The sequence below is a fragment of the Colias philodice genome, chromosome 10 (assembly GCF_061535455.1).
Source record: "Colias philodice isolate Cphi_HAF_F1 chromosome 10, ilColPhil1 Martin Lab GWU primary, whole genome shotgun sequence".
In the NCBI taxonomy this organism is placed as follows: Eukaryota; Metazoa; Arthropoda; class Insecta; order Lepidoptera; family Pieridae; genus Colias; species Colias philodice.
This window is the reverse complement of record NC_143095.1, coordinates 7,960,035-7,980,968: the sequence shown is the minus strand read 5'-3', so window position 1 is coordinate 7,980,968 and position 20,934 is coordinate 7,960,035. Positions and strand designations below refer to the sequence as shown.

The 20,934-nt window shown below is 32.7% G+C and overlaps 2 protein-coding genes across 4 annotated transcripts in view; both read right to left on the bottom strand.

The window, feature by feature from the left end:
* Positions 1-934: 934 nt before the first annotated feature.
* On the bottom strand, positions 935-3,395 carry LOC149485314 (uncharacterized). Its single transcript, XM_089699618.1, has 5 exons — positions 2,614-3,395; positions 2,159-2,258; positions 1,745-1,834; positions 1,129-1,284; positions 935-988 (listed from the first exon to the last, which is right to left on the bottom strand). Exons 1-5 carry the CDS (start codon positions 3,393-3,395, stop codon positions 935-937), a joined length of 1,182 nt encoding a protein of 393 aa, XP_089555744.1.
* Positions 3,396-5,226: 1,831 nt separating this feature from the next.
* The window catches only part of jus (EB domain-containing julius seizure protein), a 46,289-nt gene continuing 30,581 nt past the window's right edge, over positions 5,227-20,934 (bottom strand). Inside the window, exons 4-9 of one of the 3 annotated variants that reach the window (XM_089700053.1) lie at positions 12,414-12,554; positions 11,823-11,937; positions 11,396-11,492; positions 7,966-8,050; positions 7,319-7,360; positions 5,227-6,626 (exon numbers count right to left, since the gene is read on the bottom strand). In XM_089700053.1, the coding sequence (XP_089556179.1) occupies positions 6,499-6,626; positions 7,319-7,360; positions 7,966-8,050; positions 11,396-11,492; positions 11,823-11,937; positions 12,414-12,554 (608 nt within the window). In that variant the 3' untranslated portion in view covers positions 5,227-6,498. Of the gene's footprint in view, positions 6,627-7,318; positions 7,361-7,954; positions 8,051-11,395; positions 11,493-11,822; positions 11,938-12,413; positions 12,555-20,934 lie in introns of all 3 variants that reach the window. The other 2 variants (XM_089700054.1, XM_089700056.1) reach the window with 2 other exon arrangements.

Sequence of the window (20,934 nt, the reverse complement as noted above, 5' to 3'; positions counted from 1 at the left end):
GATAGGTGAAAAATTGAAAAAAACGTCATAACTTCGAAAATACGAAAAATCGCATAACATACATGGGGGTGATTCGGATAGCCCTCTAGGTCTTCTACCTCTCAGCTTCCGTTCATCACTACTTTTTGGTACACCCTGTATAAAACTCAAAGGTGACTGATATTGTGATCTATCAACGCACAGCCCAAACCACTGGACGTATCGGTCTGAAATTTGGCATACAGGTAGATATTAGGATGTAGGCATCCGCTAAGAAAGGATTTCCCGAAATTCTTGCGGGAACGGGGAAAAACGGGGATGCACGTACAAAGTCGTGGGCGGAAGCTAGTAATATATAAATTAAAATTATAATAAAAGAATTTACGAAATCGGTTCAGCTGTTCTACAGTCTTGGGTTTACCAACACAACTAAGGATTCATTATTATTATAATAAATTATAAGAAGATACATAATTTTTCACAGTCACATAGAAGCTTAATATCAGAATGGTTTCAATTTATCAATATTACATGAGCTTTATGCAAACAAACCTATATCCGAAACAAAACGAATTTAAAAGTGCAAATTAAGCACAACGCAAATTGTCTTTTTAATGTTTGTGTTACGGTTTTTTAACAAATACAGATAACAATTATTTTACATTTACATTATTTATTTAATATTTATAAATAATTTAATGTATTAAATAATATATTTAGATAACATGAATATTACAATCACGTTCTATGAATTAAGGTGAAGATTTTATTTTCCATGCATTTAAAGAAGTATATACTAATAATTGTGTTTATTTATTTCATAAAATAAAATGCTGAATGGATTGCTATTAAACAATTATAATTAATAAACAGGAATAAGAATCCGATATACTTTTTATTCATTAAATTCAAGTAACATCGACACTTAATTCACTTAAATTTACCAATTCTTTATTTATCCATCCATTGTCTGGAGAACTGTAAATGCTTGATAACTTATTTTTAAAACCTGAAAACAAAGTGCGTTTTAGACTACATAGAAGGACAATTATTAACAGTATAAAATATGGCTCATGGAGCTTTATATCAAGTAAGTTCTCATAAAATAATTATCAATTTGGCACAACTATTTGTAAACATAATACTTACAGCAGTCATAGTAATTAAAGACAAATCTTTTCCACTTATAGTCTTGATGCCAAAATCTTTCGTCATATACGTCACCATAATATAGTATGATTTCTTGTCCTTAGCCTTTAAATTAGTCCAATCGAAGTATAATAATGCCAATCGCACATCGTTCATCTGTATTTGAGAATCAGGATTAATATTAGTTTAAAAATATATTTTTAACGGATTTTAAACGCAATCTATTCACTAGGTATATTCTTCATTGCAGTCTTATCGTAACAACGCTAGCTGTAAAAAACTGTACGAAACGTCCATCACCACATAGTATAAGTCACTTTCTCTGTCCCTGTTATGTCCCTACGCTTAAATCTTTTAAACTACGCAAGTTTTTTTAATAGATAGAGTGGTTGAAGAGGAAGGTTATATAGTATCTATATAATTTATTAGGTTTTAGTCAAAGCGGGCGAAGCCGCGGGCGGAAAGCTAGTTTAATAATAAAATGAATAAATCACATTTAAAATCCGTTAATAAGACTAATTTCTAAATTTATACTCGCGTAAAATCAAACAAGTCATACAATTTATTAATATGGTTAATTAATATCGATATTCATATTGTAAATTCGAAAACCGACCTTCGTTTTAATCTGTTCCCCAAACCAGTTGTAAGCGAAAATTTCCGCAAACATTGGCAGCATATGAGGCGCAAATCGCCAATTTACTTCCTGAAATAATAACAACGTATTAAATTGTTAAGGGTAGGCAAATTCGCCGTTAATTTTCAATATAGTGTATTATTATTGTACATCGGTTAATTGCGTTGTAAAATAGAGATATAATGAAGGTAGTTGAACAAAGGCTAAGTACTTACCACTATATAATTATTATATCAAAACCATACTAATGTATGTGAACAATGCATAATATGATATAGGTATAAAATTATATACTCTTTGTATTTTTTATAATGATTAAAACTATATACCTACTGAAAGACATCATCATAATAATATAATCTAGACAATAACTTAAATTACAATATTGCTTACCTTGCTCATGAGCAACAAAATCAAACAAATACAGATAGCCGCATTGCATAAAGGAATAAAAGCGGAAACTTTATACATTTCACATAATGTTATCAAGAACCTGTAAATGAATATCCTCTTACATATTTAGGTATCTACATTATTTAGGTACATACTCTTACAGGTAGAGCGTTACTCAATTAGGCCAGAAAAAGCCTTATGTTATTTGAAAAGACGTAAGTATGTTGATATTCATCCTATCTAAAACCTATCAAGCACGTCTTATGCTTAATAGGTTTTAGATATTTTCACCTAATCATATTATCAAGGATTAAAAAGTTAATCGGAATAAAACGAAATTTTTTATTAATAATTGCTAATTAAATAATTGCTAGTTAAAAATTGAGGATGCTAATAAAATATTATTCATAACAAGACTTTTTTAAAATATAATATTATTATGTAGTTATACATACTTGTTCAACTTCAAATGAGTCCTGTAAAAAGTCCGTAGCGCATTTTCCAATCGATCAGCATAGTCTTCCTTACTCTCCTGATAACGTTTTTGCTCAACCTGTAACATATTAGCTAAGCTCTTTAAAGCAGAGCACATGAAATAGATCAAAACTACAAACCACATGTCCAGTATTATCGTACTGCCAATTTCAAATAGAAATATCGTATGTAAGAACCAAGCGACTTCGAAGTATGGCGTAGTCATTGGCATTAAAATCATTGTCGATCTCGAAAGTAGTGTTCGATTCCCAGTTATGTAGTTCCATAAAGTGGTCAACTCATAAACGCAACAAGGCGTTATAATCATACAAAATAATGTTAAAACAATTTTATTCCCATATCTTAGTATGCCTTTTAAATCTACACTACTATCGCTGCGTATTACATCGATAAGGGTAGTTTTTGTAGAAACGTAGAGGCTGCGAAACATCAACCTATTCTTTATAAAAAGCCCCATTTTTACGGGAAATATAACGATCATTATAATAGTATAACAGGCTTCGGCTAGCAATTCCGCATCGTTATTTATTTTCAAACATTGTAACGTGCCTAAGAAAACATAAATGAACAGAAACAACATGAGTAGTTGGCGAACGAAATATTTCTTCCAAGTCCAATTAGGATCTAATATTTGCTGTCCAAATATTTGTTGGTAAAATAAAGCCGAAGTAAATATGTCGTCCACAACATTGTTTTTCCCAACGGTTTTAATGTGTTTTTTGATAACGTTTTCGAATTTCATATTTCCTGTATGTTTATTTATTCTTATATTTACACAATATGGGATACTTTTAATAAATCTCTCACTGAATTTTGTCTTATATCGTTTGATCGTATCATTGCGAACAAAAGTTGTTTCATTCGGGCGTAAATTAAATGTCAGTTGTTTAAACGCAGGGATATTATTAGATACGACGTTCAATTTGAAAATTAATTTAATAGTAAGAACAGTTGTTTTAAGCTAATATTCCATTCGGTAATAGAGTTATATTTAGATAAAATTCCTTTCAATTCGTAGATTTTCCATAATTAAGTCGTGAGATCTCTCTCAATACAGCTTTTTGTAGAACTTAAATGTTCTAGTTATTAATGTAATGGCCCTTTACTTTAAATATACGTTTATATGAGAATATAAAATGATTAACATAAAATAATGAATAAATTATTTTAGCTTCACTGAGAGCTTTCAATAACTCTATTTTTAACCTTTATTTTTCAACAACAGTAATGTGTAGTAGAAGTTTTTCGAGTAATTTGCTTATATTCTGTTCTTGATTGTACTTATTAACCGAGTGTTATAATTATTGAATAAGACTAATTAAACTTTTCCCGCCTTGTCGCTGTTACAAAACGATGAAAGAGTCAGCTATAATTACAATTATGTAATTAAGGTTTTTGTGACAAAATTCATTCAAAAATTGCTCTTATTCTTAAGCCAATAAGAGCGTTGTTTTGTAGCTATTTCATGACTTTTTAATACGAAAGAAACTAAAATCTATTCCACTAATTGAACGCTACCATTTAAGTTCTGCAATGATATTTTATGGCCAATAAAATACTCATTTGGAAAAGTGATTTATGAAAGGCGAGTGCTTTCAAAGTCATTTGGGAAATTGTTTTTCGTTAAAAGGCTACAGTTTTTAAATAACCTTTACGACTAACGTAAAAAAATATTAAATAGTTTACTCTTTAGGTAGCAAATCATACTCATACTATTTTGGGAGAAGTTACTAAACTCAAACTCAAACTCAAACATTTATTTATTCAATTAGACTTCTTCTAGAAGCACTTTTGAAACGTCATTACTTACCTACATATTTTTAACATTTACCACCGATTCGGAAAGCAGTATCTACGGAGAAGAACTGGCATGAAACTCCATAGTTGTTCTTTTAAATCATGTCAGCTTTACAATTAATTTTACAAAATACATAATATGTAAGTAAGATTATATATTATTTATAAAAACTAGTTAAAGGACCGCTTTGGTATATTATATGAAACATAAGGATATAATAAATCTCGTCAATATTTTTATTTCCTTTTTATAATTATTTACCTTCAGCTTCTTTTCAATTTATGATATTACAATAGTAAAAAAAAGCCTACACCATTCTCTAGCCTCCTAACCTATTTCCAGATATAAATATCACGAAATCGGCCTTGCGTCGTAAAATAAGACAAACAAACAAACACATTATCATAATCATAATAGTATTATAGGCATAACTGAGATTTATTTAATATCACAGCTATGATTGTTACTAGCAACTTTCTCGGAATGTTAAATATGTTATTGCTACTTACATCTCGTTTACAAATTATTCTACACCCACAAAAACATATCCCCCTTAATAAATAAAATGGTTCCAAATCATTAAAGAGCCTTTTCCATTTGAGTCCTTAAATCTGTACAGTAATTATTATTTGAATATTGTTATGGGCTCGTATTTGTTTCTTACCTCGCTATTATTTTACCTGCAGCATAATATACTTACCATTCGTAATTCTGTCTTTGTTCTTTATTGAAGTGAATAAAAGGGATAAGATTCTTACCGATTAAATAAAACACGTTTCAGAAGTATAATAAAAGTTTATATAAGTAAATCATAGCATTTCGTAGATATATAACTAGCACAGTGTTCGAAGTATATAATTTTATTGTGAGCATATTATAAAGGTACATCTAGCTTATTATTTTATTACCAAAATGAATTTATGATTTATATGTACGGCCGATATGTCAATTCTTCCCCTTATTGACGCATCGGCCGTACGCGGTACGCGATGACACGATGTTCCACATTTATCAGTTCAAGTTCATTAAAAATATTCATTACAATAAATATCTAATTTGTTTTCAAAGTCGCTTGTGCGTCTGCGAATTTTTCTAAGCTCCCAATGTGCAACAAAGCCTTATCTTACGATGTGTAAATTTCCCCAATTTTACACATTACATTAAAAGTAGAGAGATTGAAGAAAAGACGAAACCCTTACCATCGATCACAACTCTCCCACACTATTTCAAAACATTCTAATTTAAATCTAGTATCTATTATTATTCTATGTTTGAAAGCGGATAGCAGCTTTCTCTATTTCGATCGAATTCATTCCACAAAAAGTAAAATTCAGATCACTCCTGAAAGGAGGTGGTCCCCATAAATTAGTAAAGATCTATGTATCCACGAGTAACCGTGAGTTAAATATAGAACTCTAAGGCAGGTCACAAAATCTAGCGTACACTTATGAGAGATTCAAAGATTAATATTTCTGATACTTAAATATTTTAATCCTATTAACTAATAATAGACTTTATCCAAACTATAATTATATTTAACTACGTAAAATGCTAAAAAGCGATAACCTTTACGCTAAAAAAGCTAAAACATTATTCTAATTCTATAATACCTTCGGATAATATGTTCGTGCTCTACGCATACTTATAAAGTGATATTTAAACTGTAAATGTGTTTATAATAATTTATTAAATACTTTATTTCTATTATTGTGTGCTAAATCTTATTTTGTATCATTAATATTTATCAGAGACTTTAAGCTTTTCTTTAGAGGCACTTTAAAGAGCTGATTTATCGAGTCATATCAGTGCAGATAATATTATTGCTACGGTTGCAAATCTTAATTTTAGAGACACGTTTAAATAGCTTTATATAAATTTAAGCATCTGATAAATTTTATCACAAACATTGAATATTATGGACATAATAATATATTTCAATAAATTGATGTGTACGACATCATTTTTCATTATTGCGATTAGCAGTTTGTACTAAGTGTTTGTAATAAACTTCGAATTGTTGTATAAATTGTGTTTATTATACTAAGGTTTACGCATCCGGGGGGCGTATTTCGACAGTAACTGATGTCGGCCCCGGAGCATTCGGCGAACGAAGCGTGGCAGATCTCAAAGAGGTACCAGAGTGACCACTGCTGGCCTTCGATCCTCGCCGAGAACCTATTTTAGAAAACCATCATGTTAATACACATTACTTAAGATTCCTACCAGTTCATGCCAAAATTTCAAAATGTTCAAAAAGAAAACCTTATCATGCAGTGTTATCCTTGCAGTTTTTACTTTCGTACTATTTACATGTTTTCTAGTTTTATTGTCTATGTTTAGATCATAAGGTTAGTCTATAAAGCAAGCAATTTCAGTTCGTAGTTATAGTTGTATCCTAGAAAAGTTATTGAAGCTATATGTTACCAGACAAATTTAATGTAAAGAGAAAAGTCGATTTACAAAAGTGGATAAATATGTGATTTTTCTAATTGTCTAAGTTTTATCATACATTTTATATTATCAAACAAAATTTCAGAACGAGCACTAAGTATCAATACTTTATAATTTCCAAAAATTGCTACCTACCTTCATATTTGTGTTAACATGCCAGTCGATAGGTAGTATAACTGAAATTTCTGTAATACTTTTGAAATTATCTTTCACAAAACAAAGTATGGATTCGGCCTCAACTGAATTTTGATTCTGCGTTAATTCAATCAGTGAAAATAATACTTATCTTACAATTGAGAAGCTTCAAATTTGTATGTGTATGCACTCTTGCACATCTACCTCTCCATGCCTGTCTATGTGTCTACCAAAATTGTCTCTATTAAGAAGCCAAAAGTTTTAATATATTTCAAAGTAACCTGAGTGTTTTCGGTGTAGCTGATGGCTTTGGTGAGGGCGTGCTGTTGGTAGATGAAATAATGTATGAATTTCATAATGACACCAATGATCGCCAATAGTGTTGGAGAAAGAAAGAGAAAGGTGCGGTTAGACAAAGAAGGAATAAATGTACTGAGCAAAGCGAACAAGGTAATTAGAAATGAAAGGCAGCGGAAGAGAATTGAGTAAGTATATCGTTATATTTTTAATTATTTAATTTACAATTACATTCTCAACCACATTTTGCTCTAACTGTTATTATATTATAAAAATTTCAACTAATAAATTGTAACTTTAAAACTGACACTGTTCTAGAAAAATCACAAGAACCATTTTTAAAACTCGTTATCTATTTTAATATGAAGCTATTTGCTTTCTCTCTTTTATAGTAAATTTCTATATTACTAAGCACTCTACAACTATTCCAATTTAATTTTTTTAACTATCAGATATTTTATTTCTAGACATTGTTCTTAATTTTTGTATCTTCTAATAACATAACAGCAATATCTAGTAAGGGCACGTAAGGGGCTAACATTTAAGGCGTTGAAGCATACAGCAAGATGAAAATAGGGAAACATCGAGAACAGAAGGAATAAGTATAGAATCATAATTACTTAATTGTTACCTGGACTTGGCGAGTGTGGTCTGAGTTCTTGTTGACTCGCTTGTCGTGAAGGGGGTCGAACGCTTACACGAGATCCACGACGATCCTAAAATATATTTTATCACATTTTTTTTATTGTAAATTATTTATAAATGTACATCGTGTGGTAAATTAATTAGAATTCAAAATTCATCAATGTTATCAGAATTTTTCCGCTTTCCGTTGCTACCTATAATTTTCAAGATATATCAAAAAAAATAAAAAAAATGTTCCCTAAAATACCATTACACAAAAGTACTGTGTTGTTTATAAAACCGTAAAAGTAATATGAAAAGATATTGTGTGCTGTGATTTTTTAACCCGGCGTCATTGTTGCTGGGTATCTAATACCCGACGCATTTTAAAACTGTCATAATTTTAAAACAAAATGCGCACGTCTTTTGTCCGTTACAGTAGCTGCGGTCGTTGACCTCTGTTTGCATATTCTCTTCTCTATTTTGTGTTGCTTCGGCCACCTCGTAGTGTAGATAATATGGACCAGGTGATTAATGCGGGCATTATTTATAATGCCCGAGCATTATGAATAATGTCTAGCTTTATTGGGCTAAGTGATTAATTACTATCTTAACTTCATTATTTATCACATTGCACGGTCATTATTATAATGCTACATGACAATTGGGCAATTTGATAATAAAGCTATATTTAACCAGGACATAGAGAATATGCTGAGTACGTGGTTGGAGGATAACAACACTAAGAAAAGGTCGGAAGGATTACGTTTTGTACAATTAATGAAAAATAGAGCCCATCACACAGGTATTAACTGTACTCCATATGAAGCCATGTTTGGAACGAAGTTGAAAGTATGGCTTAAAAGTTCTTCTATACCACATGAGGCTCTGCTTGATATTAATTCTGAAGAAGACTTAGAGAAACTATTATCTACTGAGAGCACTATTACTGAAAGGAATCAAGTGGTTGTCAACGAAAATGATCAAGAAGAGTCCGTCAAAAATGATCAAGTAGAGTCCACCAAAAATGATCAAGTAGAGTCCGCCGAAAATGATCAAGTAGAGTCCGCCGAAAATGATCAAGTAGAGTCCGCCGAAAACGATCAAGTAGAGTCCGCCGAAAATGATAAACTCGAGCCCATCGAAACTGACCAAGTGGAGTCCACTCAAAATGATTCAAACCCAATACCCACAAACGAAAACGAAAACCTAGAGCGCAAAAAAGAAAATGTTATGGCAGTTAGGAAACTAGCTTTACAAAATTTGCAGAAACAAGCAAATAAAATGTTGGATGTATCAAGCGCTAAATATCCCATGGCTGCAATTGGTGACACTGTAAGAGTCCGAGTTCCCGATGTTGATCGCGCTCGTAGCGATGGAAGAAATATGCTTGCTACAGTTATTGAATTAACAGCCAATAACCTTTATAAACTGGGAACAAAACAAGGTGTTTTAAACCAACTATATTCAAGAAACCAATTTACTGTCTGCAAAGAAAGATTTGTTTCGCCTGAAGATGTTCCAGAGACACAGATTTCGCTGAGAGAGTGTTGTAGAATGTCATCTAGATGCGGAGGGCAAGGTTATAATAGATGTGGTTGTAAAGGTGGTTGCAAGTCTGATAAATGTAGTTGTCGCAAAGCCAAAAAGTTGTGTACCTCAAAATGCCGTCACAGTGGCAGTTGTTCTAATAAATAAACCTGTTACTTGCTACATTTTATTTATTTATTTTATTTATAAATAAATAAAATGTAGCAAGTAACAGGCTACATATTGTATAATTATTGTTTTCAATTTTAGTTATGTTCTATTTTACTTCTTCACATTTCGTTTATTAAGAGTAATTGCTAATTATGCCAAACAATGAGTCTGATTGCTTAAACTTTAGTTTATTTTATGTTTCATAATAATAAGTCATTTCTATAAAACAAAGGTACGTTGTGAAATTTTTGTTTTAAATTTAATTATATTTTATGTTATATTTTTAATATGACTTTCCTTAAGTTTTAAATGCAAAAACTAGTGGATTTTTAAGGTAGAAGTCCTTGGTAATTAATCCAAATAATGAGCCTGATTGTTTAAGTGGTTTACAATAACAATAAAAAATAGTAATTAAATATGTTTGTATTACTCTGCCCAAAAGGTGATGGGCGATATGTATAATGCCCGGTCAATTTGATTATTTGAATAATTATTATCAAATTGCACTCTCATATTGGGCATTTTTCATAATGCCCGTGCATTATGTATACTGCCCAATTTATCACTTGGTCCATAACATAGACATGTGTAAAGAGCGCGCGGGTAAGTTATACCCGGCCACAATGGTCACGTAACATTTATAAAGACAGCGTGTTTGTTGTTTTTTATCGTTTATTGATAAATTGCATATTGTTTTGCACAATTTTATGAACCATGTCTTACGAAAGCGAACAACGTCGACTCCTAGCCTTGTTTGAACAAGCTGACGCCAGTGAAAATGAACAGTGCAGTTCAGAAGACGAGGGTGAAATCGACCATATTTCAGAGCGAAGTCAAGGCAGTGATACGGAACAGGAATGCAGCAATGATAAGCAAGAAGTAATTGTTTCAACAAGTAACCAGCAGTTTTATATTGGTAAAGACAATTCCACCAAATGGTCTCCACCACCTCGGACCAACGTCCGCACAAGGTCAGAAAACGCTGCGTTGATCTCGATAGCGAATAAGTCGGTATATTATTAGTAAATAAGCTTTGTTTTATATAGTTCATGATTTCAGGTTTATGTTCTAAAGAAAATTTTATGTTTTGTCTCTAAATATCTATAATGTTATGTTTTCGAATAAACGTTTTAAGTTATGTTCTAAAAAAATTATCGCAGAATAAAAAGATTTAATTTGATTTAATGTGCTCATTTTATGATAAATAAATGTTTGATTTTTATTAATTATGTATTTAACTACCTATTTCCCTATTATAGAAAACTAATATTGACATAAGCTTGATTCAGTGCACAATAATGTACATGGGTAAAATTTACCCGGCCACAACGACCAAGTTCTGTTTAGTAGCCACAATGACGCCGGGTTAATATTTTTTTTATTATAGCGCCATCTAGTATTGTGCGTCAAATTGTACACAACAACTACTTGTTCACGAACCCGCCAAGTGGCGATCGATAGCTTACAAGGCACACATAAATATAGCTGTTCTTGACGCAATTTGTTATGAAAAAACGATAAACAAGCTAAATGGCCACTTTTTCTATAATTGAATCGAAAATAAATTTTGTAAGTGTAAAAGCAACTCTACAAAAGTGATTATAATTTACTCCTTTGCTTAAGCCGCTAAACCAGAATTCCATGATATTTCCAGACACTTTACTATGTTATATATTATGTTATCTATTTACCCAAAAATAATAATTTTAATTTACTGAAAGTCACATGAAGTTTACCTGCGCGTGCAAAAGTTTGGAATCTCGGAGTAGAGACACATTCATCAATCGAGGATTGGGCGTGTTGAAGATGGTTCTATTTTCCCTCCATCGTGCTCTGAAAGATTCAATATTTTTTTATTATATTTTTAAATATTGGGTGTGTATTAAGATTAAAGACGAAGAAGACGAATAGAAGAGCTTCTATAAATCGTTTAGGATGACTCTAGCAAAAAGTGTCGTGACAACTTTTCGTAAGACTTTTTTCCGTTTTCACAACGCGCGATAAGGAACTTCGTTCCTACAATAAAAAAAACATGTTGCTATAATTTATTTGTTAATAATTTGTTACCAGTGTCGGGCACATAGTGATTTAACTTACAATAATGACTTTCTGAGAGAACATTATCCCAAGGAGATTTAAGTAATGTTGTTGGTTATAACTAACCTGCTAAATAAACGCAAAACCACACAGATGATGACGAACATCAGAGCCATGCCAACCAACACGCCAATCATTGCCGGGTCCAAGGTTTTGGTCGAGATTTCTACTTCTTTTTCAGCTGAAATTATAATAACAATTGATATTAAGTATATGATTACATTGGTAGTGTATACCATGACCGCCTCCTTGGTACAGTGGTTGACGCGTGAGCGTAGAACCTAGGGGCCCTGGGTTCAATTCCCGGTGGAGACGAAGAAAAAAAAATGTCTCGGTCTGGCAGGACACAGAAGGCTGATCAGGTGATAAAAGTGCAAGTAGGTACTTGTCCCTAAAGGAAATGGATAAGTGAAACAGATGTATGTCATAATGCATCTGCCACTTACCCCACTAGGGGACATGGGACTTCACTAATGATATGATTATATTAATTTATCGGGTAATTTATCTCTCACCAATCATGGATAATAAATCTTCTTAATGTTCGTTATATAATTACAAGACCTAACCTAACAAGAACTTGTCTAGAATAAGCACCCCGATTATTCCTTTAATACGCAATAATAATTAAAATATAATTGTACTACAATAACTTACGATTGCAAACAATTCCCCCGTCCACGGACACCTCTGCGACCAACTCATACTTGCAGACGCAACGCTCGTTCCGACACTCCGTTTTGAAAACAACATCTTCACATTGTTCATTGAATGAACATGTCTCGTTGATTCCCGCAGCTGAAATGATTAAGAAAATTGTATTTAGATACTTACACTTTTAAAATAGAGGTCTACTATTGTAATTAATGAGAGAGTTAGTCTATCTGGGTATTAGGCATTTAGGTAAGTCCTAACCACTAAATTGATGTAGATTTTATAGTGTGTTTGATTTTAGTACTAGGTATATTCATTAAATATCACTATTTTTATATGGGCCGATTTTTCAATCCATAGTTAAAACTTATCCGCCCAATAAAGTATTACACGATAATATTAAAATGTCACCCGTAAGCTGTCAAATACAGCCAAAGAATACATTTTTGAAATGGTAGTTTAGTACGTTATTCGACGAATAAGTATTAACCAAGGATTGAAAAATCAGCCCTTAACCGTATAAATCGCGTTTAGAATTCAAGAAAAATTTCTTTATTGTCGAAATCGATTTTGATGTAATTTCAATAAAATATACAGACAAGAAATGTCGATTTATCACGCGATAACTATAAAAATGTGAAGCAAGCCGCGGGCGTAAATCGCTTTTGTAAGCTTCAAAATTATACCTATGAACTTAATTCAAAAAGTTTTGGGTCGATTTACTTTTTTCACGATACATGCAACCATCTTCATCCTTTAAAATTTATTCTATTTTCCTCATTACTCATGCATGAAACAACAATATGCCACAGTAAATCGTAGCAAAGTACAGTTAGTTATTTAGAAAATAAAACAAATACATACAATACATGAAACAAAATACAGAAGTATAAATGTATTTCGATCAAAATTTTAGATAATTCTACTGAAAATTCTACTTGAAAGAACAGAGTTATGATTTCGTGATTTATTTCTATATTATAATGTACCTATGAAAAACTCTATTTCCTATTACGACTTAATTTGAGAACAATCTACGCATTTCATTCAACTTGCTTATAATTTGTCAAGCCTCTTATGGAGTGAAAAATTAGGGAAACAGCGCAGAAAATTGGATATTTTCAGAGAAATATGGCTATCAAAATGTTCGTGAGTAGAGGCTTACGAGTTAAAGTATTCTATAAAAGTAAAAACGACACTATAGATAATAACTTTAGTGTGTTAAATGCATGACGTAGTGACTAAAAAAAATGTCTCTACGTCATGCATATAATGGAGTTCGAGCGAACGTGTTCCAATTTTAGTTTTTCCTCTAATTATTTATTTTAATAGCTAAATTAATAGCCTAATTACGTGTTAAACACTATAATGCATTTCCAGTATACAGCCTTGTGCATGTAATTGTCCAAACGCTCTGAGGTGGTGACGACACGCGATTTCAAACTTTGGGGCTCATCGATCCAATGCAGTCACGTCCCTTGGGCCGTGGAAATTAATATTAAATACTAACGCAACCAAAGGAAATTGCTTTATTGCATACTATGCTCTCTATTTTTAATTATGCAGGCGTGTCGAGTCATCTTTAGCCTTTAGTGTGTTTGAGCTATTTAAAGACTATATATTATGTAAAGTATTAAGACTATCAACTTACTTATCAATTACACAAAACAACATCGACTTTTCATTCAATCAAATAATTTATCCCAGTTACTTTTCATTAATTATACCTTTCATACATTATGTAAATGTATTTATAATAAATTCGGAATTATCTATCTGAGTCGTGTGAAGACGAAGCTTGAATTTTAAAATATCTGACTCCTTACGATCCCTCGTACGAGAGTTTCGACCATAAACATCAATCTGAATTCACTTCTAATTAATCACGAATATAAAGCATTATCATAATAACATTTTGAAGTTTTGAGAATTACGTGAAAATTAAAGGCTTATTAAGTATGTTACTGAAATATCCAGAAAAACTTTACTCATGATAATAACTAGATACTTTTTCTACTTTAAAATTGCGGATACGTACATCATGAGAAAGGAGTTATATGAAACTTAAAGCTTTAACTGACGTGAATTGTAATGGTATCACGTCTTCTGGTAGCGAAAACTTTAACGTAGAATTTGGCTAAAGACTGTATTTGGTACAAAAAAATTCATAATTCAGAATGTATTATTTTGTAATACTTGTTAACTACGGAAACTTTATTACCACGTGACAATTCGTGTCGTACTTAGGAAGTATTGCAAGTTTCAGCGATATTCAACCATTAGCATAAAAATTATAGGGGTCAATAAAATGTAAGTTGGTCAATAACTATTAATTTTTCATTGCTTCTATTTATTGTATAACGTATGTGAATCAAATGTATGTTGTATGTATGCAGTATATTCTTTTTTGTTTTTCATTAGTATCGAAAGAATATAAATCTGCTTTCATTACCCAAATACAATCAAAAGAAATGTTTTCAACTTCAAACGTGTATTGCGTCGTAAATGATCTATTAGCATTTACGCTATCAGTAGAAGCACTCTATTCACGATTAAATAGCAACAACCACACATAAATTAGGTACTCATAGATTTATAATATTAGTATTGCTTTTCGCAATGTACTAAATACGTTTTGGTTCTTCTGGAATATCACTGAGTTTATTATACAACTTACAACCGATTGGAAGTGTCTTTGTGACTTCCTACAGGTATAAAAAACCTAAATAAAAATTATTTTAGTACATACTTCAATGTAAATCTTCAGGTAAAATATCTATACTTGGCTGTTTAAATTCCGGTGCATACCTTATTTATCACTACATTGTCTAAAACAAAATAGCTGTTGCTGTCTGTCCGTCCCGATGCATGCTTAAATCTTTAAAAGTACGAATTTTGAAGCGGTTTTTTCAAGAGGAAGGTTTTAGTATATGTTATTTGTTAAGGTTTACAATACGCGGGCGCAAAGCTAAAATATAACCTAATAAACTGCAGGCTTGCAGGGTTATATTATTTATACGTATGACAATTTTATCATTTTACCTTTTTTGAAATAAAATTGGCCCCACTAGAGTACCTATATTATTTTTTTTTTATTATCTTTATTTTATAAAAGGGGATTTGTTCATAAACTGAACATGTCATCCCCATAGGGGCATCTTAACTATTTTAATTCTAAGGTACAAACTAAAAAATATCTATGGTCTACGACTAATTCCTTTAAGTACAAAACTATACAACTTTCTAGTAATATGAGAGGTAGGACTTGATAACAAGAAATTTATCAGTCCCACCTCTCGCAAATTGTATATACCATTTACAGATGTAAATGAATATCGCTCCGCTTCATTCCGAACACATTCCACCAAAATATGATACACATCCTCAATCATGTCACACTCAGAACATCTAGGAGTCGGAACTTTCTTCATAAGGTATGCAAAACTGTTCAGTGGGATGTGTCCAGAACGGAGACGGAACGCCGTAACTAGTTCGGCTCGGTTGAATTTTGCTCCAGCAAACCATGGTGAGCGAGTAAGATCGGGTTGTATAGTTTTGTACCATATTCCTTTACACAGTGACCGCTCATCAAAATACAATTTCCAAATGTTAATACAATATTTTTTGAGTAAATGCAACATATCTGAGCATGTTGGTGAACATTCAAATAGTGGCCCATCCCATGCTGCTTCATTAGCAAGTCGATCAGCTACCTCATTACCAAATAATCCAACGTGGGATGGGATCCACTGTAATTTAATATTTTTATTACAAGCCAAAATCTTACATATAACTTTCAGAATTGTATAAGCGATAGGTAGACCTTCAAAATTATTTGTACAGCTAATCAAGTGCTGTAAGGCACTTCTAGAATCGGTCAAGATCACATAAAAACCGGAGTCAAATGAATCTACATACGATACAGCTTCTGCTATAGCTATTAATTCTGAATACATAATAGAAACCTTTGCTGTTACTCTAAGTTTAACAGAACAATTGGCTTGAGGATCGTAAACAGCTAAACCTGACCTATCAACCATCTTACAACCATCCGTGTATATTTTATAAAAATTACTATAGTATTTACTTAGATGCTTTTCACAAATTGATTTTAAAAACAAACTGTTCATAGATTTTTTGGATACTATAAAATCATCAATATCACAAGAAATTACGTTCGACAAATCCACATTGCTGACCCATGTATTGAGCGAAAACATTCCTAGATTAGTTCGTTTGTAAAAGTTCGTCGTTTTGAATTCATTATGTATCGTTATTAGAATAGGTTTATTCTTCCGTCTCCAATATGCATTATTACATAAGCTACCCAAATTATCTAAAACTTTCATTAATTTGCTATTTGAAAAGGATGCTGATTTAAACCAAAATTTTCCCCCCAAATAAAGTCTACGCACATTTAAGGGTTGAATATGTAATTCACTCTCCATAACGTGTATGGGTGTACTCTTGATAAAACCTCCAATAACCCGCATATAAGCATTCTGTACTTTGTCTAATTTGGATAAATGTGTTTTGCAGCTATTACCGTAAAGAAAACTACCATAATCCAATCTACTACGCACCATCGCAATATATAAGCGCCGTAGGTGACTGGGATGTACGCCCCAACCAGGTCCTACCAAAACTTTGAATACATTCAGCATTTTTAAAACTTTATCCTTAAGATGATTTATGTGCTTCCCCCACCGCAACGAACTATCCAACCATAACCCCAGGTACTTTATGCTATCTACCACCTCCAAGGGAGAATTGTTAACCGATAAACAAAACGATTCACGCACATATCCGTTTCGAAACAAACAGACTTTACTTTTACTCGGAGCGATTTCTAATCCCAGTCTGAACAGCATCTCAGAAAAATCATTCACAGCACTTTGTAATAGTCTACTACCTCTTTCTATATTACTGTCAGCTACATACAAAATGAAATCATCGGCGTATTGGGATATGAAAACGTTTTTAATATTTTTACAAAAGTTCATTGTAGCCAAGTTGAAAAGAATAGGTGAAAAAGGATCACCTTGGGCTAGCCCCCGACTGGTCATTCTACTTATTGAAGTATTATTAATGTTTATAGTTATAATTCTGTCCCTTAAAAAATTAAATAAGTAGCAACACATTTTCGATCCCACTCCTAAATTATCTAAATGCCTCAACATAACATCTATATCAACATTATTATAAGCGTCTTCAATATCTAGGAAGCACGATAACATCAAAAGTCTTTCTGAAAATGAACCTTGTATTCTCGAAACCAGTAACGATAGATTATCCAAGGAAGACCTACATTTCCTGAAACCGGTAGTATCTTGAGAAAGAAAACTGTTTTTTTCAATAAACCACTCTAATCTCTTTATTAGAATGCCATGAAAAACTTTACAAATGCAGGAAATCATTGAAATCGGCCTTAAGGATGAACCAGATTGGGAGGCAGCACTAGGTTTTGGAATCGGTATAATATTAATATTTTTCCATTGACTAGGCACAACACCGTGCATGAGAATACTATTAAACAATGAAATTAAAATAATCTTACCATTTCTTGGAAGATACTTGATCATCGAATAAGAAATGTTGTCACTACCAGGACATGTGTCTTTGTGTCGAATACAACTCTCTAACTCATTCAAACAAATCGGTGCTTCCAACTTTTCATTATTTGACACAAAATATATTTTATCAGGACAAACATAATCAGGACTCAACTTTTCTAATAATTTAACGGCCTTCTCTTCTTCTACATGAAATTCTGAGTTTTTGAGGCCCTTGAGCCACCTCATCTTGCGCCACATGTCACTTTGGCTAATTGTTTCATCCAATGAACTACAAAACTTGTACCATGCTTCACTTCTGGCTTGGCATAAAGCTCTTTGAGAAAGCCGAATTTTGTCTTGTAATACGTCTAAATTTCGTGGAGAAGGGTTACGTCTGAATATTTTTAAAGCTAATCGACGTTCTGCAACTTACTTAGAAAGTAGAGAAGTCCAATAAGGTTTTGGGGTAAACTTATTACTAGGGTTGGGGTTCACTTTAATGTACGGAATATTGGAATCAGCTGCGAAATTTAAAAAATTTATAAAAAGGTCATAAGATTTTTGAATATCCTCTGTTATATTGAAATCATCAAACAAGCTTTGTAACAAAATTTTGTAACCGTGCCAATCTGCTTTTTTATAATTTCGTCTGCGTATTATGTTTCGTTTTTCTTTAAATTCAGAGGAAATTTTTATCATGACATGATCACTGCCTAACGTCTCATTCAAAGTAGTCCAATTAAACTGTAATGCAAGATCCGATGTTATTAATGAGATATCTGGAGCTGATTCCCTAAGCACACCGTTCGTGAACGAAATACGCGTTGGACGGCCATCATTTAATGTTAATAGCGAGTGATCCATAAGTGAGTCAAAGATTTGTGTACCTCTTTGGTCAGTTTTCACTGACCAATTAGAATGATGTCCATTGAAATCCCCGAGAACAAGCGCCTTTCTACTCATTCGAGAAAAAATGATGTCCCAATCTAATTGACATGTTCGAACGGAGGGCGGGCAATACAACGACAAAATATAATCTATATTACAATTAACTAGTTTGACACAAATTGTTTCTATAGCTGAATTGTTACCCTGCACATGAAGCATACTGCATTTAATAGATTGATGAATAAATATAGCTACACCACCATACGAATCGGCCCTATCTTGACGGAAAACAGCATAGTTCTTTACCTTCAAAAGTGAACCCGGCTCCAACCAAGTCTCACATAGGGCAGCAATGTGGATCTTTTCCCGTAGTAAAATATTTTCGAAATCTAATAGCTTAGGTCTAACGCTCTGAGAGTTCCATTGTAGTATGTTCAACCGCACAAATTTGTTTTCATTCACTATTGAGGAGGTCCATTAATATCTTCGCACAGGGCCAATCAGAAACGTACTCGGCAAGGACTAACACAACCCATTCAATACACCGCTTTAGAATACTGAACATTTTAGTTTGTATCGATACACCTTTTAAAAACAAAATATTCTTTAACCGTGATAATAACTCACTAAACTTAACATCTTTCTCTTTTTGACCTCCCTCAGTTGTATTTTCTTCGACGTTACGTCCATAGGAATCCATTTTGTTTAAAGTATCAGTCAGATAATCATCACTATCTGTTGAAGCTTTAGACACCCTGGAGTTTGGTAATTTTGTCTTCTTGATCCCTGCATTCTTATTTGGTTTTCTGTTAACGACGTTTGCATATGTTAATTGCTCACCAGATGGCTGTGGAAACAAACTGTCCTCATCAATTATGTCTAGTGGCGAAAAGTAATTTATATCAGCTATGCTGGGTTCTGGCCTTCTGGGTGATTCGCTTGGCACGTAGATCGTCAGTGCCCTTTTATATGTGCAATTATACTCAGCCATTATTTCTCTTAGCTTTTTTTCTTTCAAGAAAGCAGGACACGTTTTGGCTAGGGACATGTGCTGACCTCGGCAATTAACGCAGTAAAAGGATTTCGCTTCACAATTTGCGTGGTTTTTACCGCACTTCGGGCAAACTATCTTCAATGACGGACATCTTTTTGTAAAATGTCCCAATTTCCAACAACGAGAACATTGGGAAACAGGGAATATGTATGGATCTACCTGTATCTTAAGGCTGTCGACTAAAACATACGAAGGTAAGTAACTACCTTTAAAACAAATTCGAATACACTCGCTGCTTGACCAACCCTCCTTTTCAGAACTATTGCGACGTTTCAGGCGATATAAACTAACAATTTCACCGGGTTCCGGGCAGACAATGTTATTAAGAATTTCTTCGTCCGTCATTTCTATCTCGACATTTCTAATGACACCATAAGAAAAGTTTTTCTCCATCGGTCTCTGAATACGCCAACCCTTTTCCAAGAAAGCTTTACAATTTATCAACCTCTCGGCAGTTAATTCATTCATCATTTCCAAACGTAATTTGTATGGATTGATATATTTTATTCTTTCTATGTCGGTTATGCTATTCTCTTTAAGTAATTTTGCGATTGTAAACTGTTTTGGTATTTTTTCTTGACTTGTGATGTATATTTCAATTTTTTCATGTTGTTTTAACTTCTTGTCTTTTTTACCTACCACAGACCATTCCTTGTCATCATCCTCTTCTCTTTCCCTTTTTTCAGCTCTCAATATCTCTTCATTTTCCACGTCCACAGTAACCTCCACATTCTGCATTAAAATCTCCTCACTCATAGCACTACTGCATCGCGACATTGTAAGCTATTAATTATAAGATATGCGCAAACGCATTAGTTTCATCCTTCGGCATATAGCCGCTAGGTATAGAACCCAACGGCAATCGTACCGAGCGAGCGTGAATTACAATGGTTAGAAACACGTAAACAAGTATGACTAATAATTATTATCTTCGCATACAGCTACCTCGTACGGATACCGACACGAGACTGTACCTATATTATTTAGAAAAATATTTTGCTTCGCCTTTTCCGACTTGAATTGAATT